General features: G+C 45.3%; 1 protein-coding gene across 5 annotated transcripts in view; it reads right to left on the reverse strand.

Moving 5' to 3' along the window:
- Positions 1 to 20,968, reverse strand: part of LRRIQ1 (leucine rich repeats and IQ motif containing 1) — a 455,984-nt gene that overhangs the window by 423,414 nt on the left and 11,602 nt on the right. For all 5 annotated transcript variants that reach the window (XM_029597082.1, XM_029597083.1, XM_029597081.1 and 2 more), the window contains exons 3-5: positions 16,643 to 16,737; positions 3,340 to 3,463; positions 752 to 981 (exon numbers count right to left, since the gene is read on the reverse strand). In XM_029597082.1, the coding sequence (XP_029452942.1) occupies positions 752 to 981; positions 3,340 to 3,463; positions 16,643 to 16,737 (449 nt within the window). The remainder of the gene's footprint in view (positions 1 to 751; positions 982 to 3,339; positions 3,464 to 16,642; positions 16,738 to 20,968) is intronic.

The raw sequence follows: 20,968 nt of genomic DNA on the forward strand, positions 1-20,968 counted from the left end.
AACACCAGGAAAAAAGGTGTAGTTATTTCCAGAATTAAACCCCTGCAATAGCATGCATTATGCTATCGCACGGTGCGATATTGCCCCTCATTTTCATAAATCTTGCCTAAATTCCTCCCTGATCCCACCCCTTCCAAAAATTTGCATTTGCGCCATGCACTAGCGTTATTATCACGTGTTATGGCGTTAACAAATGCGTTAACGCGTTATCGCGTGCATTAACACCATAACCCATTTTGATGAATGACTCTATAAGTTAGGAAAAGACCATCCAATATTTCAGCAGCTAAAATAAGAAGGGAAAAATGTTCCCACTGTTCAACCTAGCTTCTAATTTGGTGGCTAAATCCTATTAAAATTCCACCCCCATACATATAGTCCTACTGGCTGCTGAGAATAGCTAAACAACTGTATTTCTTTAAGGATCCAGGTTGCTGGGGATTTTAATATAAATTGGGGATAAGGCAGACTTCAAATAAAGAAGTTGGTGATAGCCCACTACGATTGGCTGAGTTTTCATATTTTCTGTTAAGTAATAGCTTGTAAGAGCATAAGATGATGGACAGAGGTTACTATTCAGAATAACAGGCACCCTTAAATAGTAATTCTTTAAAGAAAAAAAAAAGATATGCTGCTTTCCACAATTATTAAACTATGAAAAAAGAAAAACATTTTTTTAAAAACCTGATTAAAAAAATATTAACAGTAAATATTTTTTACAACATTTTAGTATTACACATTTTTGTTGTACCAAATGAATGAGTTCCAGTCTCTTCTTTTCACTCTCAAATTCTGTGTGCCAAATTCGTCTCCTTTCCTCTTCTTCTTGATTTTGTTTCTCCTGCTTTTCCTTCTTAATTTTCAGTTTAGCTCTTTCCTCATCATCCAACTTCTTTTGTTTCTCCTCCCATAATTGAAGCTTCTGTAGACATAATTCTTCTACTTCCAAACAATCTAAGCTCAAGGTAAAACCACCTCGTTCTAAAGAAATTGAATAAACAAGGAGTATTTTACACATTTCAAATAGCCACACAGAAAAGATGAAGTTTCAAAAGGGGTTACGTGCATAAATGTAACTCCTAGCGTAGCAATTCTCAAAAATCCACTTACTCGAGTAAAGTACATTTTCTGGAATGAATCCTATGGACAATTCAATGACATATATTATAGCAATTTTCAAAAGCCCACTTACTTGAGTAAATGCTTTTTAAAATCATACCCAAAGTGCAGAATGTTTAAAACATGATTAAAACACTTTAGTTATGTTAACACTTAAACATTTACAGAACATGGAAACAATAACTTAACAGCATACACGATATTGGCACATTGTTAGAATTCTGATGTATATGGTATTGTAATAGCTAAATGTTCAATTGAGGTTATGCCTTCTACCTTCCAAAAAATATAAAATACCTTGTAAAGCCATCTGATGTGCATCTAAGCTTTAATGTATGTCTAGAAAAATCACTAATGACCAGAAAAAAAGGATCAAAACAATGACCAGCTGACTTTTTCCGGTCAATATAATATGAGTTCATTATTCAAAGTTCAGGACTTAGCCAGACAAAACTCCAAAGCTGTTATTTCCCACCCCTTGCAGCATATAAGTCTTGGCCAGGTTAAAAAAAAAAAAAAAAAGAGGCAGTGATGGAATGTTCTGGGGGGGAGGGGGCTTAATTGTAGCCAGTTACTGCTAAAGGTAAGCCCCATCCCAGAACTCCTCATCTCCACCTTTTTGTTTTAGATTTGCATGAACTGCCTCTACTGTATACAAATTCATTGTGGATATCTATATTCCTGACTGGCTGGGGGTGTCCCAAGGACTGGGTTGAGAACCCCTATATTAGAGCAATGGTGATTAGGCTGAAGTGCCTGGTTAAGGGTATGCGATAGTGCCCGTTTTCTGATACTAATTTTCATGTATTTTAAAAGAAGGCACAATTTACTCATCATCTTTTTAGCTTGTGATGGGTGAAAATATCAAAATAAAATAGACTAGCAACTACCATAAAACACAACTATTCCTCTTCACAGTGTTTCCCTTTGAAAATTCCACCAGCACATGGAATATGGTACAAAGTACCTGCATATTTTGCACCTGCATTGAAGCGAGCACAAAATATGCACCAGAAGTTAACATGAAGATTTAAGTAAGCAACCTGTGTATACATTTTTTTTCTCCTTACCTAACTCGGCCTATTTTGCCTAGCGTACTTTTACCCACACTAGGGGTGGGGGTGGGAAATAATCAGACCACATTTTGGGGTTTTAACATGAGTTTACCCATGTAATAAATTCTGATAATTGCCCCCCCCCCCCAAAAAAAAATAATTTAAAAAATGTGGGTAGAAGTAGCCATCAAAGAACCCATTCCTTGTCATAGTCCTAACCTGAAGAGAGTAGCTGGAGGAAGTGGGGAAGTGCCTGCAGTGCAGATGTTGTATATCCTCCAGCTTGGTCTGTCTGGTTATGCAGAAAATCATGTGATGGCTGTAGTTTCCTAGCCCCGTAGCTGACCACAAGAGCAGCAAAGATGAGCCATTGATTATGACCTTGCAAGCCCATAAATGCAAAATGATTGGAAACAAGATTTTTTCCCTTTTTATATAGCGACAAGCCTTTTCCAACTCTTGTACAATATTATGTTTATCTTCTTTCTAATTCTGAGAGTTCTTTTCCTACGAGGGATGCAATATTTCTAATCTTTCTTTATTTCTCCTTTTTCCCCATTGATTCCTATGAAGGTGGGCTACAGAAGTGCTTTTGGTAACAAAAGTGTGGACATTTTTGGTTTCTTGTCCTTTTTTGACCTGCAGTCACAGTAGAAGTATGCACACTGGGCTTCCTCCACACAGTTCAAAGTGATATCAGGAGGGCAAAGCTGAACATCCAGAAAGGGATAATTAAGGCCACGCATAATGTTGATAATGAAGTTGATAATGTATTATGCAATTTACAGCAGGGGCTGACTTTAAAACAAGTCTGAAAGGGGAAATATTTGGTTTTCCTGAAATACATAGGGCCTCTGAATCACATTTTTCTAATACAAGTGTTTTTATTCACTAACATGCACAAATACTTCTCTACTGGAAGTTTTTCTAAGTCCTGAATTTGGGTGAATTAATTCCATAAAGATTGGAAAAGTCATCCTTGGACAGCAGATATTAAAATAAAGATATAAACAACTGTACTTGTGTGCACAGATTAATTCTAATGAAGCAGGACAGACTTAAGCAAATAGCAGGTAATCATTCTAACAAGACATAGCAAAATCCACTATGCCCAATGCCTAGAGGTTAAATAATACTTTAATAGGTATGAAAGTGCTGCCAGTACCTGATGTGCTTTGTTCAAATACTGCCCTGACAGGATCATCGCGATGGAAATTCTTAACATCACCATCAGGAGCTAAACGTATCTCTTGATCTTCTTTATCCTGTTGTTCTATTTCAGCCAATATCTGCTCAAATATATTTACAATACAAAGTAAGGAGGTCACAGAATTACTAAATTCCTATTTTTTATCCATCTCAAGGAGACAGGCATTAACAATACACTTTAGCAGGAAAAAAACTGGTTCCAAAGAGTGTTAGGATCTAAGAATTGCTCTGTCTAGGACACTGACTATTATTAATCAAGGGAGAATCATTTTTCAAAAGGAATTCTGCAGATTAAGTATCCCTTTCCCCACAGAAATGGCTTTTTAGAAAACTGTATGAAAGATAAGCATGTACAAATACATTCATACACTGCACTTTTACAGGGTAGGGCAGCGGAGTTCTGGGGGTGTAATCTGGACACGGTTTAGACTTATATATGCAAAGGTGAATTTTAAAAGCCCGGCGTGTACATAAATTAGGGGATGTGTGAATAAGTCAAGCTTGCAGGTGCTGAGTAGATTTTAAAAGCCACCCAAATATGTGCATATCTCTCGCAGCGCACAATTCTCAAAAGTTTTCAAAAAGGTGCAGGGTGTGGGTTGGACGGCGCATGGGTGTTTTTGGGCACGCACCAGAGATGTGCGCGTAAATACTTACAAGCTTGGGCGTGAGCCCAGATCCCCTACCACATAAGTTTACTTCTGCTGTGGAGGAGGTGTACCCAATTTACACGTTAGAAGTGGGATTTGCACGAATAGGAACCTGCCCACTTAAAATTAGGCGCACATATGCGTGCGGCCAGGCTATTTTATAACAGGAGGTGGATGGAGTAGTTCTGGGACGCTGGATTCCATCGTGACAGTAGGGAGCGCTGTAACGGTCGCATGTGGGCCCTTGCCCACGGAACGACTTCCAGGGTTGACGTCATGAGGCCGAGGACCTGAAGGTAGTCCCATACCTTGGAGCGAGCATAGGTCAGCAGTTTTCGCAGTTGAGCCATCAGTTTCCTTCTCCTTGGAGGGGGGAGGAAGACCTTGTACTGCTTGGTGTCGAATCGGACTCCCAGGTATTCTAGAGATTGGGAGGGCTGTAGGGAGCTCTTGGCTGTGTTGACGACCCACCCGAGTTCCTGCAGCAGGCTCTTGACCCTGGTGGTCGCCTGACAACTCTCCTCTGGGGACTTTGCCCTGATCAGCCAATCGTCCAGGTAAGGATGTACCAGGATTTCTTCTTTTCTCAGTGGTGCCGCCACTACCACCATGATCTTGGTGAAGGTTCTGGGGGCGGTAGCTAGGCCGAAGGGTAGTGCCTGGAACTGGTAATGCTGGCGCAGTATCGCAAAGCGCAGGAAGTGCTGATGATCCCGATGGACTGAAATGTGGAGATAGGCTTCGGATAGATCCATAGAGGTTAGGAATTCTCCCTGCTGTACTGCCCTTATGACCGAGCGTAGGATCTCCATGCGAAAGTGTGGTACCCTCAGGTAATGGTTCACTGTCTTGAGCTCCAGGATGGACCGGAATGTGCCTTCCTTCTTGGGGAAGATAAAATAGATGGAATAGTGGCCAGTATTTTGTTGTGGTGTGGGCACTGGGGTTATCGCCTTTAGACTGAGTAGTCTTGCTAATATTGTTTCCACTGCCGTCCTTTTGGAGTGGCATGGTGATCTCATAAATTTGTCTGGAGGGATGCTGTGGAATTCCAGAGTATCCTTCTCGAATGACGGTTAGGACCCACTTATCCGATGTTATCTCGACCCATCTTTGGTAGAAGAGGGTACGTCTGGCCCCTATGTCTTCTTCCTGTGGATGGGTCTGCTGTTTCTCATTGTGGGGTTCGGCCGGGACCTGTCCCTGAGCCTGCTCCCCTCTCGGTGTGTTTGTTACAAAAGAACTGAGACCTTCCTGAGGGGCGAGGTGCTTGGTAGTGTGTGTTCCTGTAAGGTCTAAAGCGCTGTGATCCTCTGCCCTTGTTCCTTCGGGGGGAGGAGTGCTGATTTCTCTTGTGCCTATCTTCCAGTAGCCGAGGTACTGGAGATTCGCCCCATTTGTTGGCTAGCTTTTCCAATTTGCTTCCAAACAAGAGAGATCCTTTAAACGGCATTCTCGTGAGATTCGCTTTGGAGGTCGCGTCGGCTGACCAGTTTCGGAGCCATAGTTGTCTTCTGCCTGTCATTGCCGATGCAACGCCCCTGGCTGAGGTGCGCACTAGGTCTGATGTGGCATCCATGAGGAAGGAAACTGCAGGCTCCATTATTTCACTGGGCGTGGTTGCGTCTCTAGAGAGGAGCAAGCAGGACCATGCCACCACGGCGCAGCAGGAAGCAATCTGCAGGGTCACTGCTGCTACATCAAAAGACTGTTTGAAGATGGATTCCAGATGTCTGTCCTGGGCATCCTTCAGTGCCACTCCTCCCTCGATGGGGATGGTCGTATGCTTAGAAATTGCGCAGACCATGGTGTCCACTTTTGGGAAACGTAAGAGTTCCTTGGCCGTGGGTTGCAGGAGGTATAGGGCTTCTAGGGCGTGCCTCCCTTTGAAGCTGGCCTCTGGGGCATTCCATTCCAGGTCAATGAGTTGCCGGATGGCTTCCAACATAGGAAAATAGAATGAGGCCTGACGGAGGGACATCAGAATGGGGTTCATCTTTGGTTCCGCTGTGGGGTCCACACCTGGAATGCCCAGCATCTTCAGAGTCTGGGAGATGAGTGCTGGTAATTCGTCTTTGTGGAAGAAACGCAGCATGGTTCGGTATGGCTCTATCCCTGTGGGGATTTCTCCTTCCTCCAGGGAAGCAGTCTCAGCATCCGAGGTGTCCGTATCTCCAAGGTTCTTGGTTAGGAGAGGCATTTCTCGATGAGCTCTTGAGGTGCTGGGAAGGTCTTGTGCTTCCGGCAGGGGTTGAGGCTGGGACATGGCAGGGGCTGGTTGAGCCTGGACAAAGGTTTGCAGCCCTTTGAAGAATTCCACCCAGGAGAAGGTCCCTGGGTCCATGTTAATCCCTGGTAGGGTTGTGGAGGAGGACCCAGAGGTGCCTGCCTGTGGGGGCGCTGAGTTAGAGATACACAGGTCCCCCAATTAAGGAGCGGACTGGGAGGGAACTTCCCTACCCCCCTATCTAAACTCCCTCCCTCTTCCCCTCTCCTCCCCACCCCCTAAACCAGGGGTGGGCAATTCCGGTCCTCGAGGGCCACAAACCAGTCTGGTTTTCGGGATATCCCTAATGAATATGCATGACATAGATTTGCATACAACTGAGGCAGAGTGCATGCAAATCTCTCTCATGCATATTCATTAGGGATATCCTGAAAACCAGACTGGTTTGTGGCCCTTGAGGACCGGAATTGCCCACCCCTGCCCTAAACCCTACCTTTTTTTGTTTTTTTTCTTTGTTTCGCAACTTACTTCAGCTCCTGAGCTGAAGTAAGTTGCATGCGCCGGCCAGCTACTGGCACGCAAGTCTCTGGGACAGCAAACCATAGTGCTGTCCCGGCCCACCCCGAACACACCCCCCGGCCTGCCCTTCGAAGAAGCCCGGCACTTCTGCTCATACCGGGCTTTACATGCGTGACCTGGCCCTTTCGAAAATTGGCTCGGTGCGTGCAAGGCATGCCTACGCGTATAAAGCCCGGATTTTACGCGTGCAGAGCGTTTAAAAAAGCAAGTTTGCTTACCGTAAACTGTATTTCCGTAGATAGCAAGATGAATTAGCCATGCTTCTGGGAAGCATCGTGATCCCGAGTAGGTGGAGTTTCCCTTAGCTGATCACAGAGTTTTTGACTCTGTGCGTCTGCGCGGTGGTGTTCCCGCGCGGTTCCCTCACCTCTTCAGTTTCTTTGTAGCCAAGCGAGAGGTAAATCAAGAAGGTATGTCTGTCTCTGTGTGACTGTCTAGGGAGGAGGGAGGGAACGCATGGCTAATTCATCCTGCTATCTACGGAACACCGTTTACGGTATTTTATTTTAAGTCTTTTCTATACCGACGTTTGGTGGGGACCGTCACAACGGTTTACATTAAGGCACATAAAAGTAATGATACTACAATTTGTCCGTTTACATAGGTGCCATAAGGTTCGGTAACATAGTTTGTTATCAATATTAGTTGTTAAATGTGATTAATCATGTCCATGTCTTTCCTTCTCAGTTTTAATTACAGAGCTAATTTTACAAATGTAACTTATCCATTAATGGTGTGCTATATCTTAAAAACTACACACTTAGTGAATTTCTGCAGTGTGTATGGTTGTTTAATTGTTCGTGCTTTGCCCATCCCTGGCTTCTATTCTCCCTTCTCTTTCTGGAAGGCTTGTTTAAATAGCCAGGTTTTCAAACCTTTTCTAAAGGTTTTGCTGTCTCTTTGTAGTCTTAAATCCAAGGGCATGGAGTTCCATAGTATGGGTCCAGCTTTGCTTTTTCCCGTCGATAACAGTGCTGAATCAGCCATGCTGTCTGGGAGTCCCAAGCTCCTGGGTTGTGTCCATGTATATTTTTTCCATTGTAGATTTGGACATCAACCCTTGAAGTGGTAGACAGTCTCATATTCTTTTTAGTGATGATAAGACTGCTGTGCCTAGTGCTGCATCAGAGGTTGTTTGTTGTTGGATGCAATAATGCGATGTGAATGGACGACCATGTTGCCGCTTTGCAGATATCAATTAAGGGAACTTTGTTCAAATGGGCAACTGATGCTGCAGTGGCGCGGATTTGGTGCACCTGAGGCTTTGTGATTAGTTTAATGGAACATTTATTGTAGCAAAAACGTATGCATTGTGATAACCAACTGGCTATAGTCCTTTTTGAGACTGGTTGTCCAGGATCATTCGGTTAAAGGAAAGGAACAGTTGAGAAGGCCTCGAAGTTGACTGTCCTTTTCTTATAGTAAGCCAAAGCTCTCTTACAGTCCAACGTGTGTAAAAGTTTTTCACGCTCGTTATTATGTGGTTTTGGCATAAAAATAGGTAGAGTTATGGTTTGAGTAAGATGAAAAAATGTTACCATCTTAGGCAGAAAGGAAGGGTGAGGACGGAGGGTCAACTTGTCATGGTAGAATTCAAGATAAGGGGAGTAGTGAACCAAGGCTTGTAGTTCGCTGACCCTCCTTGCAGAAGTAACGGCAATGAGAAAAACTGTTTTCCATGTCATATATTTGATGTGGCTAGAGTCTAATGGTTCAAAGGGTGGAAGCATTAGTTGTTCCAGCACTACATTTAAATCCCATGGAATTGGGGGCTTAGACACCGGTGGGCGAAGCCGGATCATTCCCTTCATGAATCTAGAAATCAACGGATGGTTAGACATTGGAAGGTTATTAAAAGGTTCATGAAAAGCTGCTATAGCACTGATATGAACTCATACCGAAGTGGTGGCTAATCCTGCTTCGTAGAGTGTGTGTAAATATTGCAGTAATTGAGTGGCCGTCAATGAGAAAGGGTTTCTGTTCTTTGGAATACACCAGTCTAAGTACCGCTGCCATTTTCCTTTGTAGTTACGTCTGGTTGAAGGTTTCCGTGACGCAATAAGGATATCTTCTAATTGAGAGGATAAACCTAAGGGAGTTAGTATTTGCCTTTCAATCTCCATGCTGTGAGATGAAGGATTGTTTCATGGGGTGAAGTAATGAGCCCCCTTCCTGTGTCAGAAGATGTGGAAGATTTTGTAGCGTTATTGGTGGATGAATGGAAAGTTTCACGAGATACACTTACCAGGGCTGTCTCGGCCACGCCGGGGCTATTAATATCAAGTCTGATACGTCTTGGATGCATTTCTGAATCGTTCCATATATGAGTGGAATGGGTGGATGGGCGTACATCAAGCCTGGAGTCCATGGAATGCGAAAGGTATCTGGAGCAATCCTTTGATTGCTGGGGTAAATTGAGCAAAAGGTTTAGACTTGTCTGTTTGCTTCCGTGGCAAAGAGTTCTATTCTGGGAAACCCCCACTGTTTGAAGATGTTTTGTGCCACCTCTGGATTTAAGGTCCATTCGTGTGGATGAAAAATCTGACTGAGAAGGTCTGCTGTTACATTGTCCAGACCTGGAAGACAGGTTGCTTGAATTGATACTTGGGCTTTTATTGCCCAATGTAGAATTCATGTTGCTTCCTGGCATAGAGTTCAGGAACCGTACCCTCCTTCCTTGTTTATGTAAAACATGGCTACCTGGTTGTCTGTATATACCATGAGGCTTGATCCCCTTATCTAATCCGAGAACATTTGACGTGCCATCCAAATGGCTTGTAGTTCAAGGAGATTGATCTGGTATGTAGATTCCTGAGGGGTCCAGAGACCTTGAGTTTTCAGTTCGCCCAGATGTGCCCCCCCAACCCTTGTTGGAGGCATCTGTGGTCAGAGTTATCTGATGAGGCGGTAAACGGAATGGAGCTCCCGAACAAAGGTTTTTGGAAAGGAGCCACCATCGAATGTCCTCTTTCATTGCATTCGTAATTTGAATTCTGGTGCTGAGTGGTTGTATGAATTGAGACCACTGAGTCTTTAAACCCCATTGTAAGTGGCGCATGTTAAGTCTGGTGTGAGGAACTACATAGATCACTGCTGCCATATGACCCAGAAGTTGGAGAACTCGGCGTGCAGATGTCCGATTTCTGTGAAGCAGGTCGTGAGCCAATGATTGTATGTTCTGCATCCTGTCTGGAGGAAGGTACGCTCTCTGTTCGACCGTGTTTATGAGAATGCCTATGAACCGAAGTATCTGAGTAGGTTGCAGGTGAGACTTCTCGAAATTGATAAGAAATCCCAACCTCTGAAGGCATTTGATCGTGCGAAACGTATGATCTCTCAGTGTAGACTGATCCGATGCTACTATTAACCAATCATCAAGATAGGGAAAAAGTTGGATCGAAAATTTCCTTAGGTGAGCCACCACCACTGCTAGACATTTGGGGGCGGATTTTAAAAGGCGCGCGAATAGCCTACTTTTGTTTGCGCTCCAGGCGCAAACAAAAGTATGCTGGATTTTAGTAGATACGCGCGGAGCCGCGCGTATCTGCTAAAAACCTGGATCGGCGCGCGCAAGGCTATGGATTTTGTATAGCCGGCGCGCGCCGATCCGCGCAGCCTACCCCCGTTCCCTCCAAGGCCGCTCCGAAATCGGAGCGGCCTCTGAGGGAACTTTCCTTTGCCCTCCCCTCACCTTCCCCTCCCTTCCCCTACATAACCCACCCACCCGGCCCTGTCTAAAACCCCCCCTTACCTTTCTCCGGGGATTTACGCCTCCCGGAGGGAGGAGTAAATCCCCGCGCGCGAGCGGGCCTCCTGCGCGCCGGGCCGCGACCTGGGGGCGGGTACGGAGGGCGCGGCCACGCCCCCAGACCGCCCCGGGCCGTAGCCACGCCCCCCGTACCCGCCCCCAAAACGCTGCCGACACACCCCCGAAACGCCACGACGACCGGGCCCGCCCCCCTCGGAGAACCCCGGGACTTACGCGAGTCCCGGGGCTCTGCGCGCGCCGGGAGGCCTATGTAAAATAGGCTTCCCGGCGCGCAGGGCCCTGCTCGCGTAAATCCGCCCGGTTTTGGGCGGATTTACGCGAGCAGGGCTCTGAAAATCCGCCCCTTGGTGAATACCCTTGGGGCTGAAGATAGGCCAAATGGGAGTACTTTGAATTGGTAATATATATGCTGAACCTGGAAACATAGGTAACGCCACGAAGACGAGTGAATTGGAATATGGGAATATGCATCCTTCAGGTCGATGGAACATAGCTAATCGTGCTGAATCAGCGGTAGGATATTTCTGAGAGAAGTCATTTTGAATTTCTCTCTTTGCATGTGTTTGTTGAGTAGTCGGAGATCTAAAATAAGTCGTAGGCCCCCTGACTTCTTTGGAATGAGGAAATATTGGGAATAAAACCCTTGGTGATGTTGATGAAGGGGAATGCTCTGTATAGATTGTTGAACTTGTAGTTTATTCAATTCCGCTGTGAGGGATGTGACGTGAGATTGTATCATCCTCTTCTGAGGAATATGAGGAAGAGAAGGAATGGATTGAAAATTTAGAGAGTAACTGTTTTTTATAATGTTGAGTACCCACTGATCTGAAGTGATGGATTCCCAATTGTGGAGAAAAATTGAAGTCGTCCTCCTAAGAATACCAGTAGTGGTGGTGGCTGTATTAATTTCAAAAAGAGGAAGCTTGTTTTTGTTGAGGGGCCGGCGTTTGTTTTGTTTGTCTTTGTTGTCTGGCATGACCCCTAGAAGCAGGTGGAGCTGTGTTTCTTGGTGGGACATACGGTTGAGGTATGTACTGTGAATATGGCCGATTGTATGGTCTGGAATAATACCGTCGATGGTAAGGATAAAATCAATGTTGCGATTTTTGAGACTCTGCAGGAGTGGTAAGAGATAATACAGCTGCACTTTGTTCTTTCAAATGAGAGACTATATCTCCAAACTTATCCCCAAAGAGATTGTCACCCGTGCATGAGATATCGGCTAGCGGAGACTTCGAAAATCTTCTTAAGCTGGATCTCCAGCTTCCAATCCTGGAGGTCCTTCAGTGCCGTGGCCCCCGTGACCAGAATAGTAGTCCTCTTCTTTACCGCCAAGACAGCGGTGTCCACCTTCAGCACCCGAAGAACTTCCAGGGTGTCCTCAGGCAAAGGATAAAGTTTATCCATAGCCTTTGTGACCTTCAGACCCGAATCCGGGGTATCCCACTCATGAAAGAGCCTGTCAAATCTTGCTCTGTCTCCATCTGCTGGTGCGGAGGCAAAATCCAGGAGTCTGGACTGATCCTTGGTACTACAGGAACGAAAATAATCGAAGGTAAGACCTAATTTTCTTTTATAGCTACACAATGCAAGGTTCCTCATTAGGGGTTGCCACTCAGGAAAAGAATCTAGGTGTCATCATTGATAATGTATTGAAATTTGCTCAGTGTGCAGCAGCAGCAGCCAAGAAAGCAAATAGAATGCTACGGATTATTAGGAAGGGAATGGAGAATAAAATGGAAAAAATTATAATGCCTCTGTAGTGCTCCATGGTGCGACCATATCTTGAGTATTGTGTGTGCAGTTCTGGTCACTATATCTCAAAAAAGATATAGCAGAATTAGAACAGGTACATAGAAGGGCAACCAAAATGTTAAAGGGGATGGAATGATTCCTCTGTGAAGCAAGGCTAAAGAGGTTAGGAGTCTTCAGCTTGGAGATGAGATATGATAGAGGTCTATAAATAATGAGTGGATTGGAGTGAGTAAACATGAATTGGTTGTTTACTCTTTCAAAAAGCACAAAGACTAGGGGACATGCAATTAAGTTACTAAGTTGTACTTTTAAAACTAATAAGAGACATTTTTTTTTACTCAATCCATAATTTGCTCTGGAATTTGTTGCCAGAGGATGTGGTGAAAGCTGTTAGTGCAGCTGCAAGTAAAAAAAGGTTTGGTCAAATTCCTGGAGGAAAAGTCTATAAACTATTATTAGGGTGAAGTTGCAGAAATCTACTGCTTATCCCTAAGTTAAGAACATAAGAACATGCGATACTGGGTCAGACCAAGGGTCCATCAAGCCCAGCATCCTGTTTCTAACAGTGGCCAATCCATGCCATAAGAACCTGGCAAGTACCCAAAAACTAAGTCTATTCCATGTTACTGTTGCTAGTAATAGCAGTGGCTGTTTTCTAAGTCATCTTAATTAATAGCAGGTAATGGACTTCTCCTCCAAGAACTTATTCAATCCTTTTTAAAACACAACTACATTAACTGGACTAACCACATCCTCTGGCAACAAATTCCAGAGTTTAATTGTGCGTTGAGTGAAAAAGAACTTTCTCCGATTAGTTTTAAATGTGCTACATACTAACTTCATGGAGTGCCCCCTAGTCTTTCTGTTATCTGAAAGAGTAAATAACCGATTCACATCTACCTGTTCTAGACTTCTCATGATTTTTAAACACCTCTATCATATCCCCCCCTCATCCGCGTTTGCCGGCAGCTGCTTGGAGAGAGAAGAGGAATGCTCCCCGACCACAACCGCCATTGTCTGACGCCTTACCACCACCCCCCAGAACTGATCCCGACGGCCCTTCGCCTCCGGGGATGCAGGCTGAGCACAGCCCATCCCGCAAGAGGCGCACGCTCCCCGATCCGCAGACCGAGCAGGCCGACCCTCGTGGCATGATAGAATCGGGGTGCCGAGAAATCAAACAAAAATTAAGGATCAGGGGGTTGGGGGAGAGAAAACTCGACTGCCGACCGCCACAGCACAAAGTCCCGAGAGCCACCGCCCGACGCGCTACTAGTTTTATTTTATTTATTTATTTATTTTTTCTACCTGAGACGCTGTCCCTCGTCGGGTCCTTAAGCGGTCCGGCTGGGGTGAGTGAGCCGGGCTTCCCGGTATCACCCCGGCTAGGCTGTGAAGACAAGCAGGGTCCTCGACCCTTAGCACCAGCAGCCTACAAGACCAGGGGGGATGATCCCCTCAGGACCTGACAACCCCCTGGGAGGCACAGACCAGCGCTGCACTCTGCCTTCTCAATCTTCTTCCTCCTTTTTTTTTTTTTTTAAACTTAATTAAAAAGAAGGAATCAACACAACACTCTAACTATCTAAAACCCCTTATCTTTTTTTTTTTTTTTTTATTAAATCAATTCAGACTGTGGGCCATGCACCCGGACCATCTGCTGGAGACAGAGTAATATTGGCAGGCTGTGGGTGGCACCCTGGTAATTATGGCAGAACCTGTCAAATCTTGCTCTGTCTCCATCTGCTGGTGCGGAGGCAAAACCCAGGAGTCTGGACTGATCCGGTACGTACAGGGAATTTGGATTACTCTTCCCTAAGTGTATACCCAATCTCCCAGTTTTGCAAGATCTTTTTGTAATTTCTCACAATCCTCCTGTGATTTAACAACTTTGAATAATTTTTTGTTGTCAGTAAATTTGATCACCTCGCTCATTGCTCCCATTTCCAGGTCATTTATAAATATGTTAAATAGCAGTGGTCCTAGAATAGATCTTTGGGGCACTCCACTATTCACCTTTCTTCACTGAGAAAGCTTACCATTTAGCCCTACTCTGTTTTCTATCTTTTAACCAGTTACCAACACATTGCCCTCTATCCTATGACTTTTTCCCTAGACGTCTCTCATGAGGAACTTTGTCAATTGCTATCTGGAAATCCAGATACATTACATCAACTGGCTCACCTTTATCCACAAGTTTATTTTTGCCCTCAAAAAAATGTATCGGATTGGTGAGACAAAACTTTATTGTTCCAATAAACGATGTCTGTCTATGTGTTCTGTAATTTTATTCTTTATGACAGTTTTTATCTTTTTGCCTGACACAGATGTCAGACTCACTGGTCTTTAATTTCCTGGATCATCCCTGGATCCCTTTTCAAAAACTGATGTTGCACTGGCAACCCTCCAGTCTTCAGGTACCATAGACAATTTTAATGATATTGGCGATTTGTAAACTAGCAGGACCACAATTTCATTTTTTGGTTCTTTCATGTATACCATCTTGACCAGGTGATTTGCTACTTTTTAGTCAATTTGCCCTATTACATCTTCCACGTACACTGAGATTTGTTTCATTTCCTCTTGATCATCCCCTTTGAATATCATTTCTGGCATGAATAACCCTTACACCTTCCTCAGTGATGAGTGAAGGAAAGAATTAATTTAGCCTTTCTGCTATAGCCTTGTCATTCTTAAGTGCCCCTTCTACCTCTTGATCATCTAATCATCCAGCTAGCTCTCTCATAGGCTTTTTACTTCAAAATGTACCTGAAAAAGTTTTTATGACAAGTTTTTGCTTCCATGGCAAGCTTCTTTTCAAATGATCTCTTTACCTTTCTTATCAGTGCTTTACATCTAACTTGCCAATGCTTATGCTGTTTCCTATTTTCTTTATTTGGATCCCTTTTCCATTTCTTGAAAGATGCGGGTTTTTTTAGCTATTATAGCTTCTCTCACCTCACCTTTTAAGCATGCTAGTCGTTTAGCCTTCTTTCTGCCTTTTCTAATGCGTGTGAGCTTCCCAGATGGCATTTTTAAACAAGGTGCATGCTTGATGTAAACTCTTAACCTTTGCAGCTGCTCCTGTCAGTTTATTGCTAACCATTTTCCTAATTTTACCATAGTTTTCATATTTCCAATTAGCACATGATAATGCAGTTTAGTGCACGAAAAAGCATTATCGCAGCTTAGTAAATTGCTCGCTTGGTCTGCAATGACATTTGTTTCTATTATGTATGCTATGTAATTTCTACTTTCAAATGGAAGAATGGAAGAATGTAGAAAAGAAATAATATTTTTTTGACCTAGTAGTTTCTTCGTGCTCCTTGTACTTCCAACATAGTCAAACCCAAGCCTGGGATCTGCAGCGACATGCTTTCATTCACAACTACCTAGGGCTTTTTTCCCCTATTTTTTAATCTCCCCCTTACTCTAAACATACCTATTCTGGTCACTGCAGTGACAGTCCTGGGCTGGGTTCTATGCACTAAGGGGCGGATTTTAAAAGGGCCGCGCGTGTAAATCCTTCCGGATTTACGCGCGCAGGGCCCTCGCGCGCCTATTTTGCATAGGCCACCGGCGTGCGTAAAGCCCCGGGACGCGCGTAAGTCCCGGGGCTTTCGAAAAGGGGCGGGAGGAGGCGTGGCACCAGCCCGGGGGCATGGTCGAGGCCTCCGGACCAGCCTCCGGGACCGGAGGACGGAGTGGGGCTGCCGGCCGACGCACGCAAAGTTACGCCTGCTTTCAGCAGGCGTAACTTTGCCAACAAAGGTAAGGGGGGGGGGTTTAGATAGGGCTGGGGGGGTGGGTTAGGTAGGGGAAGGGAGGGGAAGGTGGGGGGAGGGCGAAGAAAAGTTCCCTCCGAGGCCGCTCCGAAATCGGAGCGGCCTCGGAGGGAACATGCAGCTCGCGCTGGGCTCGGCGCGCGCAGGTTGCACAAATGTGCACCCCCTTGCGCGCGCCGACCCCGGATTTTATAAGATACGCGCGGCTACGCACGTATCTTATAAAATCCAGCGTACTTTTGTTCGCGCCTGCTGTGCGAACAAAAGTACGAGCTCGCATATTTTTTTAAAATCTGCCCCAAAGGTTCCTTGCACTCATGGATCCTGAATCCTTAAGCAATCTTGGGCCAGGTGTCATCCTTAAGCAATGACTATGATTCCCGTCCCTCCTGGGGCAGGGGCTGTGAACACTGCCTCTGCAGCATCCTCAACCACAGCCAACCCAGGGAATGAGAAATAATTTTTAAGCTTGAATACATAAATATCTAGCATACCCTCTTCTTGAATGTTTCTGGATCTTCATTATTTTCTGCTGCCAATTCATTCAGGAAATCTGTGTTATGCTTATAATCCTTGGTATAGCAATCACCTGGGCAAAAGAAACAGTATTACAGCTATTCTGTATCCAGGCTCATAAATCTCACTCAAATAAGATACTTCTAGGTCTCTAACATGCTTTGATGCCAAAAGAAATCTATGTGAATCCCCTTTCTCAATAAGTAAGTCGGTAAACCAACCCTATTGAAATGATAAGGATTGAAAACACTCTCAAGCTGAAGAATAAGGATCAATCCTACTCATTTCAAGGGTTAATATCCTCATTTGTGCAGTTGGCTTCAAAATAGCATAAGATATGTTTTGTGTTACTGCATTAGGGGCTCGTTCATATAGCATGCTCTCAAGAATATCTGCACTGCTCTATGTCAACTCAAAATATTATCTACAAAAAATCACAAAAACAAAGGGATTAGTACTGAAATTCAGTAAAATGAATAGTATCTACTAATTCTATCAAACAGTAGGCTATATCAACAAGCTCCTGATGCAATAACGCGACGCATGATATCATGGCGGCACTTGCTCAAAGTGAAAAAGGAAAATTGGTTCTTACCTGCTAATTTTTGTTCCTGTAGTACCACAGATCAGTCCAGACTCCTGGGTTTATTCATCCCTGCCAGCAGATAGAGACAGAGAAAGTTTCACTGACTCTACTTCATAATCCCTGGTACCAAGTGCAGTTCCTCAGTATTTCACTGTCTCCAGCAGATGGTGGCTGGTTGTGAGGTCTGGTGAATTTCCTCTCAGAGGTGTTTGGGTCCTGGTGGATCCTTCCCTGTTTGGTTGAGGTGGACGAGCTCCTTTAGTCCGTGGGATGTAACTCTGGTGGTCCAGATCCCTTCCCTTCACAAGGCTGCTCAGGCGGCTGTAGGTTCAGGGCGGCTGGTATCTTTTTTGTTTCATCAGCTTCTGGTTTCAGTCTCTCCTTATTTCTTTTTAGGGATGTGAATCGTTTTCCATATCATCTTAACGATAGAAATCGTGTGGCAGGGCAAGAAAATCGTGTTAGGCATGATTTTTTAGTTAAAAAAATCGTTAAAAATCGTTTTTTCCGATTAGTGCGCACTAACTGGGAGTTAGAAAATGATACAATTTGACACTTTTCAGGTCAGTTAAGGTCAGTTTAGGAATGAATATGTATTCCTATTGGCTGCCCTCTTATTTATTCATGTTACCAAGGTTCCCACTGACAGTATATGGGGGATGGGAAATGGAAACAGTTGGTAGCTTGACAAAACAAGTAATGTGATCAGTCAATGTGACTAGAACTTGTGCCCTAACCCTGATACCAGGTGTATTGTGATCTTCCTGCACACAGTGCCCTATCCCTATTAATACCAGGAGTGTTGTGATCTTCCTGCACACAGTGCCCTAACCCTGGCACCAGGGGTGTTGTGATCTTCCTGCACACAGTGCCCTATCCCTATTAATACCAGGAGTGTTGTGATCTTCCTGCACACAGTGCCCTAACCCTGGCACCAGGGGTGTTGTGATCTTCCTGCACACAGTGCCCTATCCCTATTAATACCAGGAGTGTTGTGATCTTCCTGCACACAGTGCCCTAACCCTGGCACCAGGGGTGTTGTGATCTTCATGTACACAGTGCCCTATCCCTATTAATACCAGGAGTGTTGTGATCTTCCTGCACACAGTGCCCTATCCCTAATACCAGGGGTGTTGTGATCTTCCTGCACACAGTGCCCTATTCCTGATACCGGGGGTGTTGTGATCTTCCTGCACACAGTGCCTTATTCCTGATACCGGGGGTGTTGTGATCTTCTTGCACACATCCCGGTATCAGGGATAGGGCACTGCATGCAGGAAGATCACAACACTCTTGGCATCAGGAATAGGGCACTGTGTGCAGGAAGATCACAACACCCCTGGTATTAGGGATAGGGCACTGCGTGCAGGAAGATCACAACAGTCCTGGTATTAATAGGGATAGGGCACTGCACTAACTCCCGTTAGTGCGCACTAACACGATTTAACGATTTTTAACGATAAATCGTTAGAATTTCTATTGTATTGTGTTCTATAACGATTTAAGACGATATTAAAATTATCGGACGATAATTTTAATCGTTAAAAAACGATTCACATCCCTATAATTCTTTTTGCCTTTTGCTGAACCTGAGCTGGACAGCTCTGTGTTCTCTGCAGAGGAGAGGCTGACCAGAGTTTTAAAGCTGTTTTAAGAAAAAAAAAAGAAAAGTAAGGCTGTCTCGCAGGCGGCTCTCTCCCTCTGGTCCGTTTGTGGCAGATGTGCAGGCGCCGTTTTTTACTCCCATTCGCGCATTTGTTCGGGGCTTGGCAGAGGGATTTTGCCGCCGGTTTCAGCATGGTTCACAGCTCTGTTTGCCGTGCATGTGGTGTAGGATTGGTGCGGCTCAGCCACTTTAGTTTATGTGCAGCCTACGTTTTGGGGGTAGAGGGTCTGTCAGAGGCTCCAGCAACCATAAGAGGCAGGAACTGTCATTCGGGCTGTCCCCCGAGGGTTTCTGTGAAGCGCCGATGTGAGGCAGCCATTTTGGTTCCCCCGGATCTGTTCAGACGGATGATGGGGGAGATTTGCTTCCATATCTTTCTCCGGCCCATCCGACCATGGTGGCGGGTCTGGGGGGGGGAGGGGGGGCAGATGAGGCAATGCATTTACATCTGACAGAGCCTGTATCTGTGGAGACTGTGCCCTCACAGCTCTCTCAGGCTCCTCGGGCCTTCTCTGATAATTTTGTTCTCCTGCTGCATGAGGCATATTTAGCTCAGCAGGCATGTTTGTGTAGCCAGTCTCACCCTCTAGGGGGTCAGAGAGGCACTCCGGGACCTGAGCAACCCTGACATTGGAAACCCCCGCTCGGACAGCATTCGCGGTGTCCTGGGTTTGCTGAGGCAGACTCGGATGACTCGGTTGGGTCTCAGGGGTACGCCGGGATGCAGGAAACCTTGTTGCTGGATCAGGTTATTGATCCAGATGATGTCAGCGAATCTCAAGGAGATGATCTAGATATTCTTCCAGTCTCGGAGGGTGATGACCCTAAAGTTCTCCACTTGTTCCGGAAGGAGATGTTAGGCCCTTTGATTCCTCAGGTTTTGGAGGAACTAGGGCTGAAACTCCCACAGGAAGACTCAAGATATGGAAGGTGCGGATCCAGTTCTGGATGGGCTTAGGGCTCCCCCTCAAGTTTTTCCCTATCATAAGGCAGTGAACAAGATGATCGATCAAGAATGGGGAGTGCCTGACTCTGGCTTGAGAGTGAGAAGGGCGATGACTAAGCTCTATCCCTTGCTGGAACAGATGTTGGAGCTCTTTTCCCTTCCAAAGGTGGATGCTGCGGTTTCGGCGGTCACAAAGAAGATGACTATCCCTGTTGCAAGTTCCGTGGTGTTGAAGGATGTTCAAGTCCGGAAGTTGGAAATTCAGCTCATAAGGATTTTTTAGGTATTGGCCCTGCATCTGTGGCGGCTATCTGCTCCAGCTTCATGCAAAGGACTTGCCTGCGCTGGGTTCAACAGCTTCAAGATGGGCAGGCAAATTTGGGTGCCGAAGTAGATAAAGCAGAGTGCTTGGAGACATCGATTGCTTACGTGGTGGATGCCTTGTATGACCTGGTCAGAACTTCCTCCCATATTATGGGTTCCGCGGTTTCAGTCAAATGGTTATTGTGGTTATACAACTGAATGGCAGATATTTCGGCTAAGTCTTGTTTAGGCTCTCTGCCTTTTAAGGGGAACCTCTTATTTGGTGAGGATCTGGAGCACATGTTGAAGGACTTTGGTGAGAATAAGGTGAATAAGTTGCCGGAGGATAAACCTAAGGGCAAGCGGCCTTTTCAAACTTGGTTGTGTTTTCGGGATATTAGGAGGTTGCGTCAGGTGAGAGGAGCCCCAGTCTCGCAAAAGCAGTTCTCTTCTCAAGGTCAGTCCTGGGGGCAGTCCTTTCAAGGTGGTAAACAGCCAATCAGAGCTTCCTCCAATAGTGGGGCCGCTGGAGCCAAATCCTCACAATGAGGCGAGGCCGGTCCACTTCGCCGTTCCTTTTATAGGGGGTCATCTAGCACGTGGACCAAGATCAACTCAGGATCAGTGGGTCCTCTGTGTAATAAGAGATGGTTATGCATTAGAATTTGCTCGGTACATTGTTTCTAGTTTCCCCCTGCGGGTCATTGGAAACGCATCAGGCGGTCCGGGGGACATTAGACAGGTTTCGGGCCTTAGGAGTGGTGGTTCCAGTTCTTCAGAGCGAACGAGGCAAAGGTCTGTAT

The sequence above is a fragment of the Rhinatrema bivittatum genome, chromosome 4 (assembly GCF_901001135.1).
Source record: "Rhinatrema bivittatum chromosome 4, aRhiBiv1.1, whole genome shotgun sequence".
Lineage (NCBI taxonomy): Eukaryota > Metazoa > Chordata > Amphibia > Gymnophiona > Rhinatrematidae > Rhinatrema > Rhinatrema bivittatum.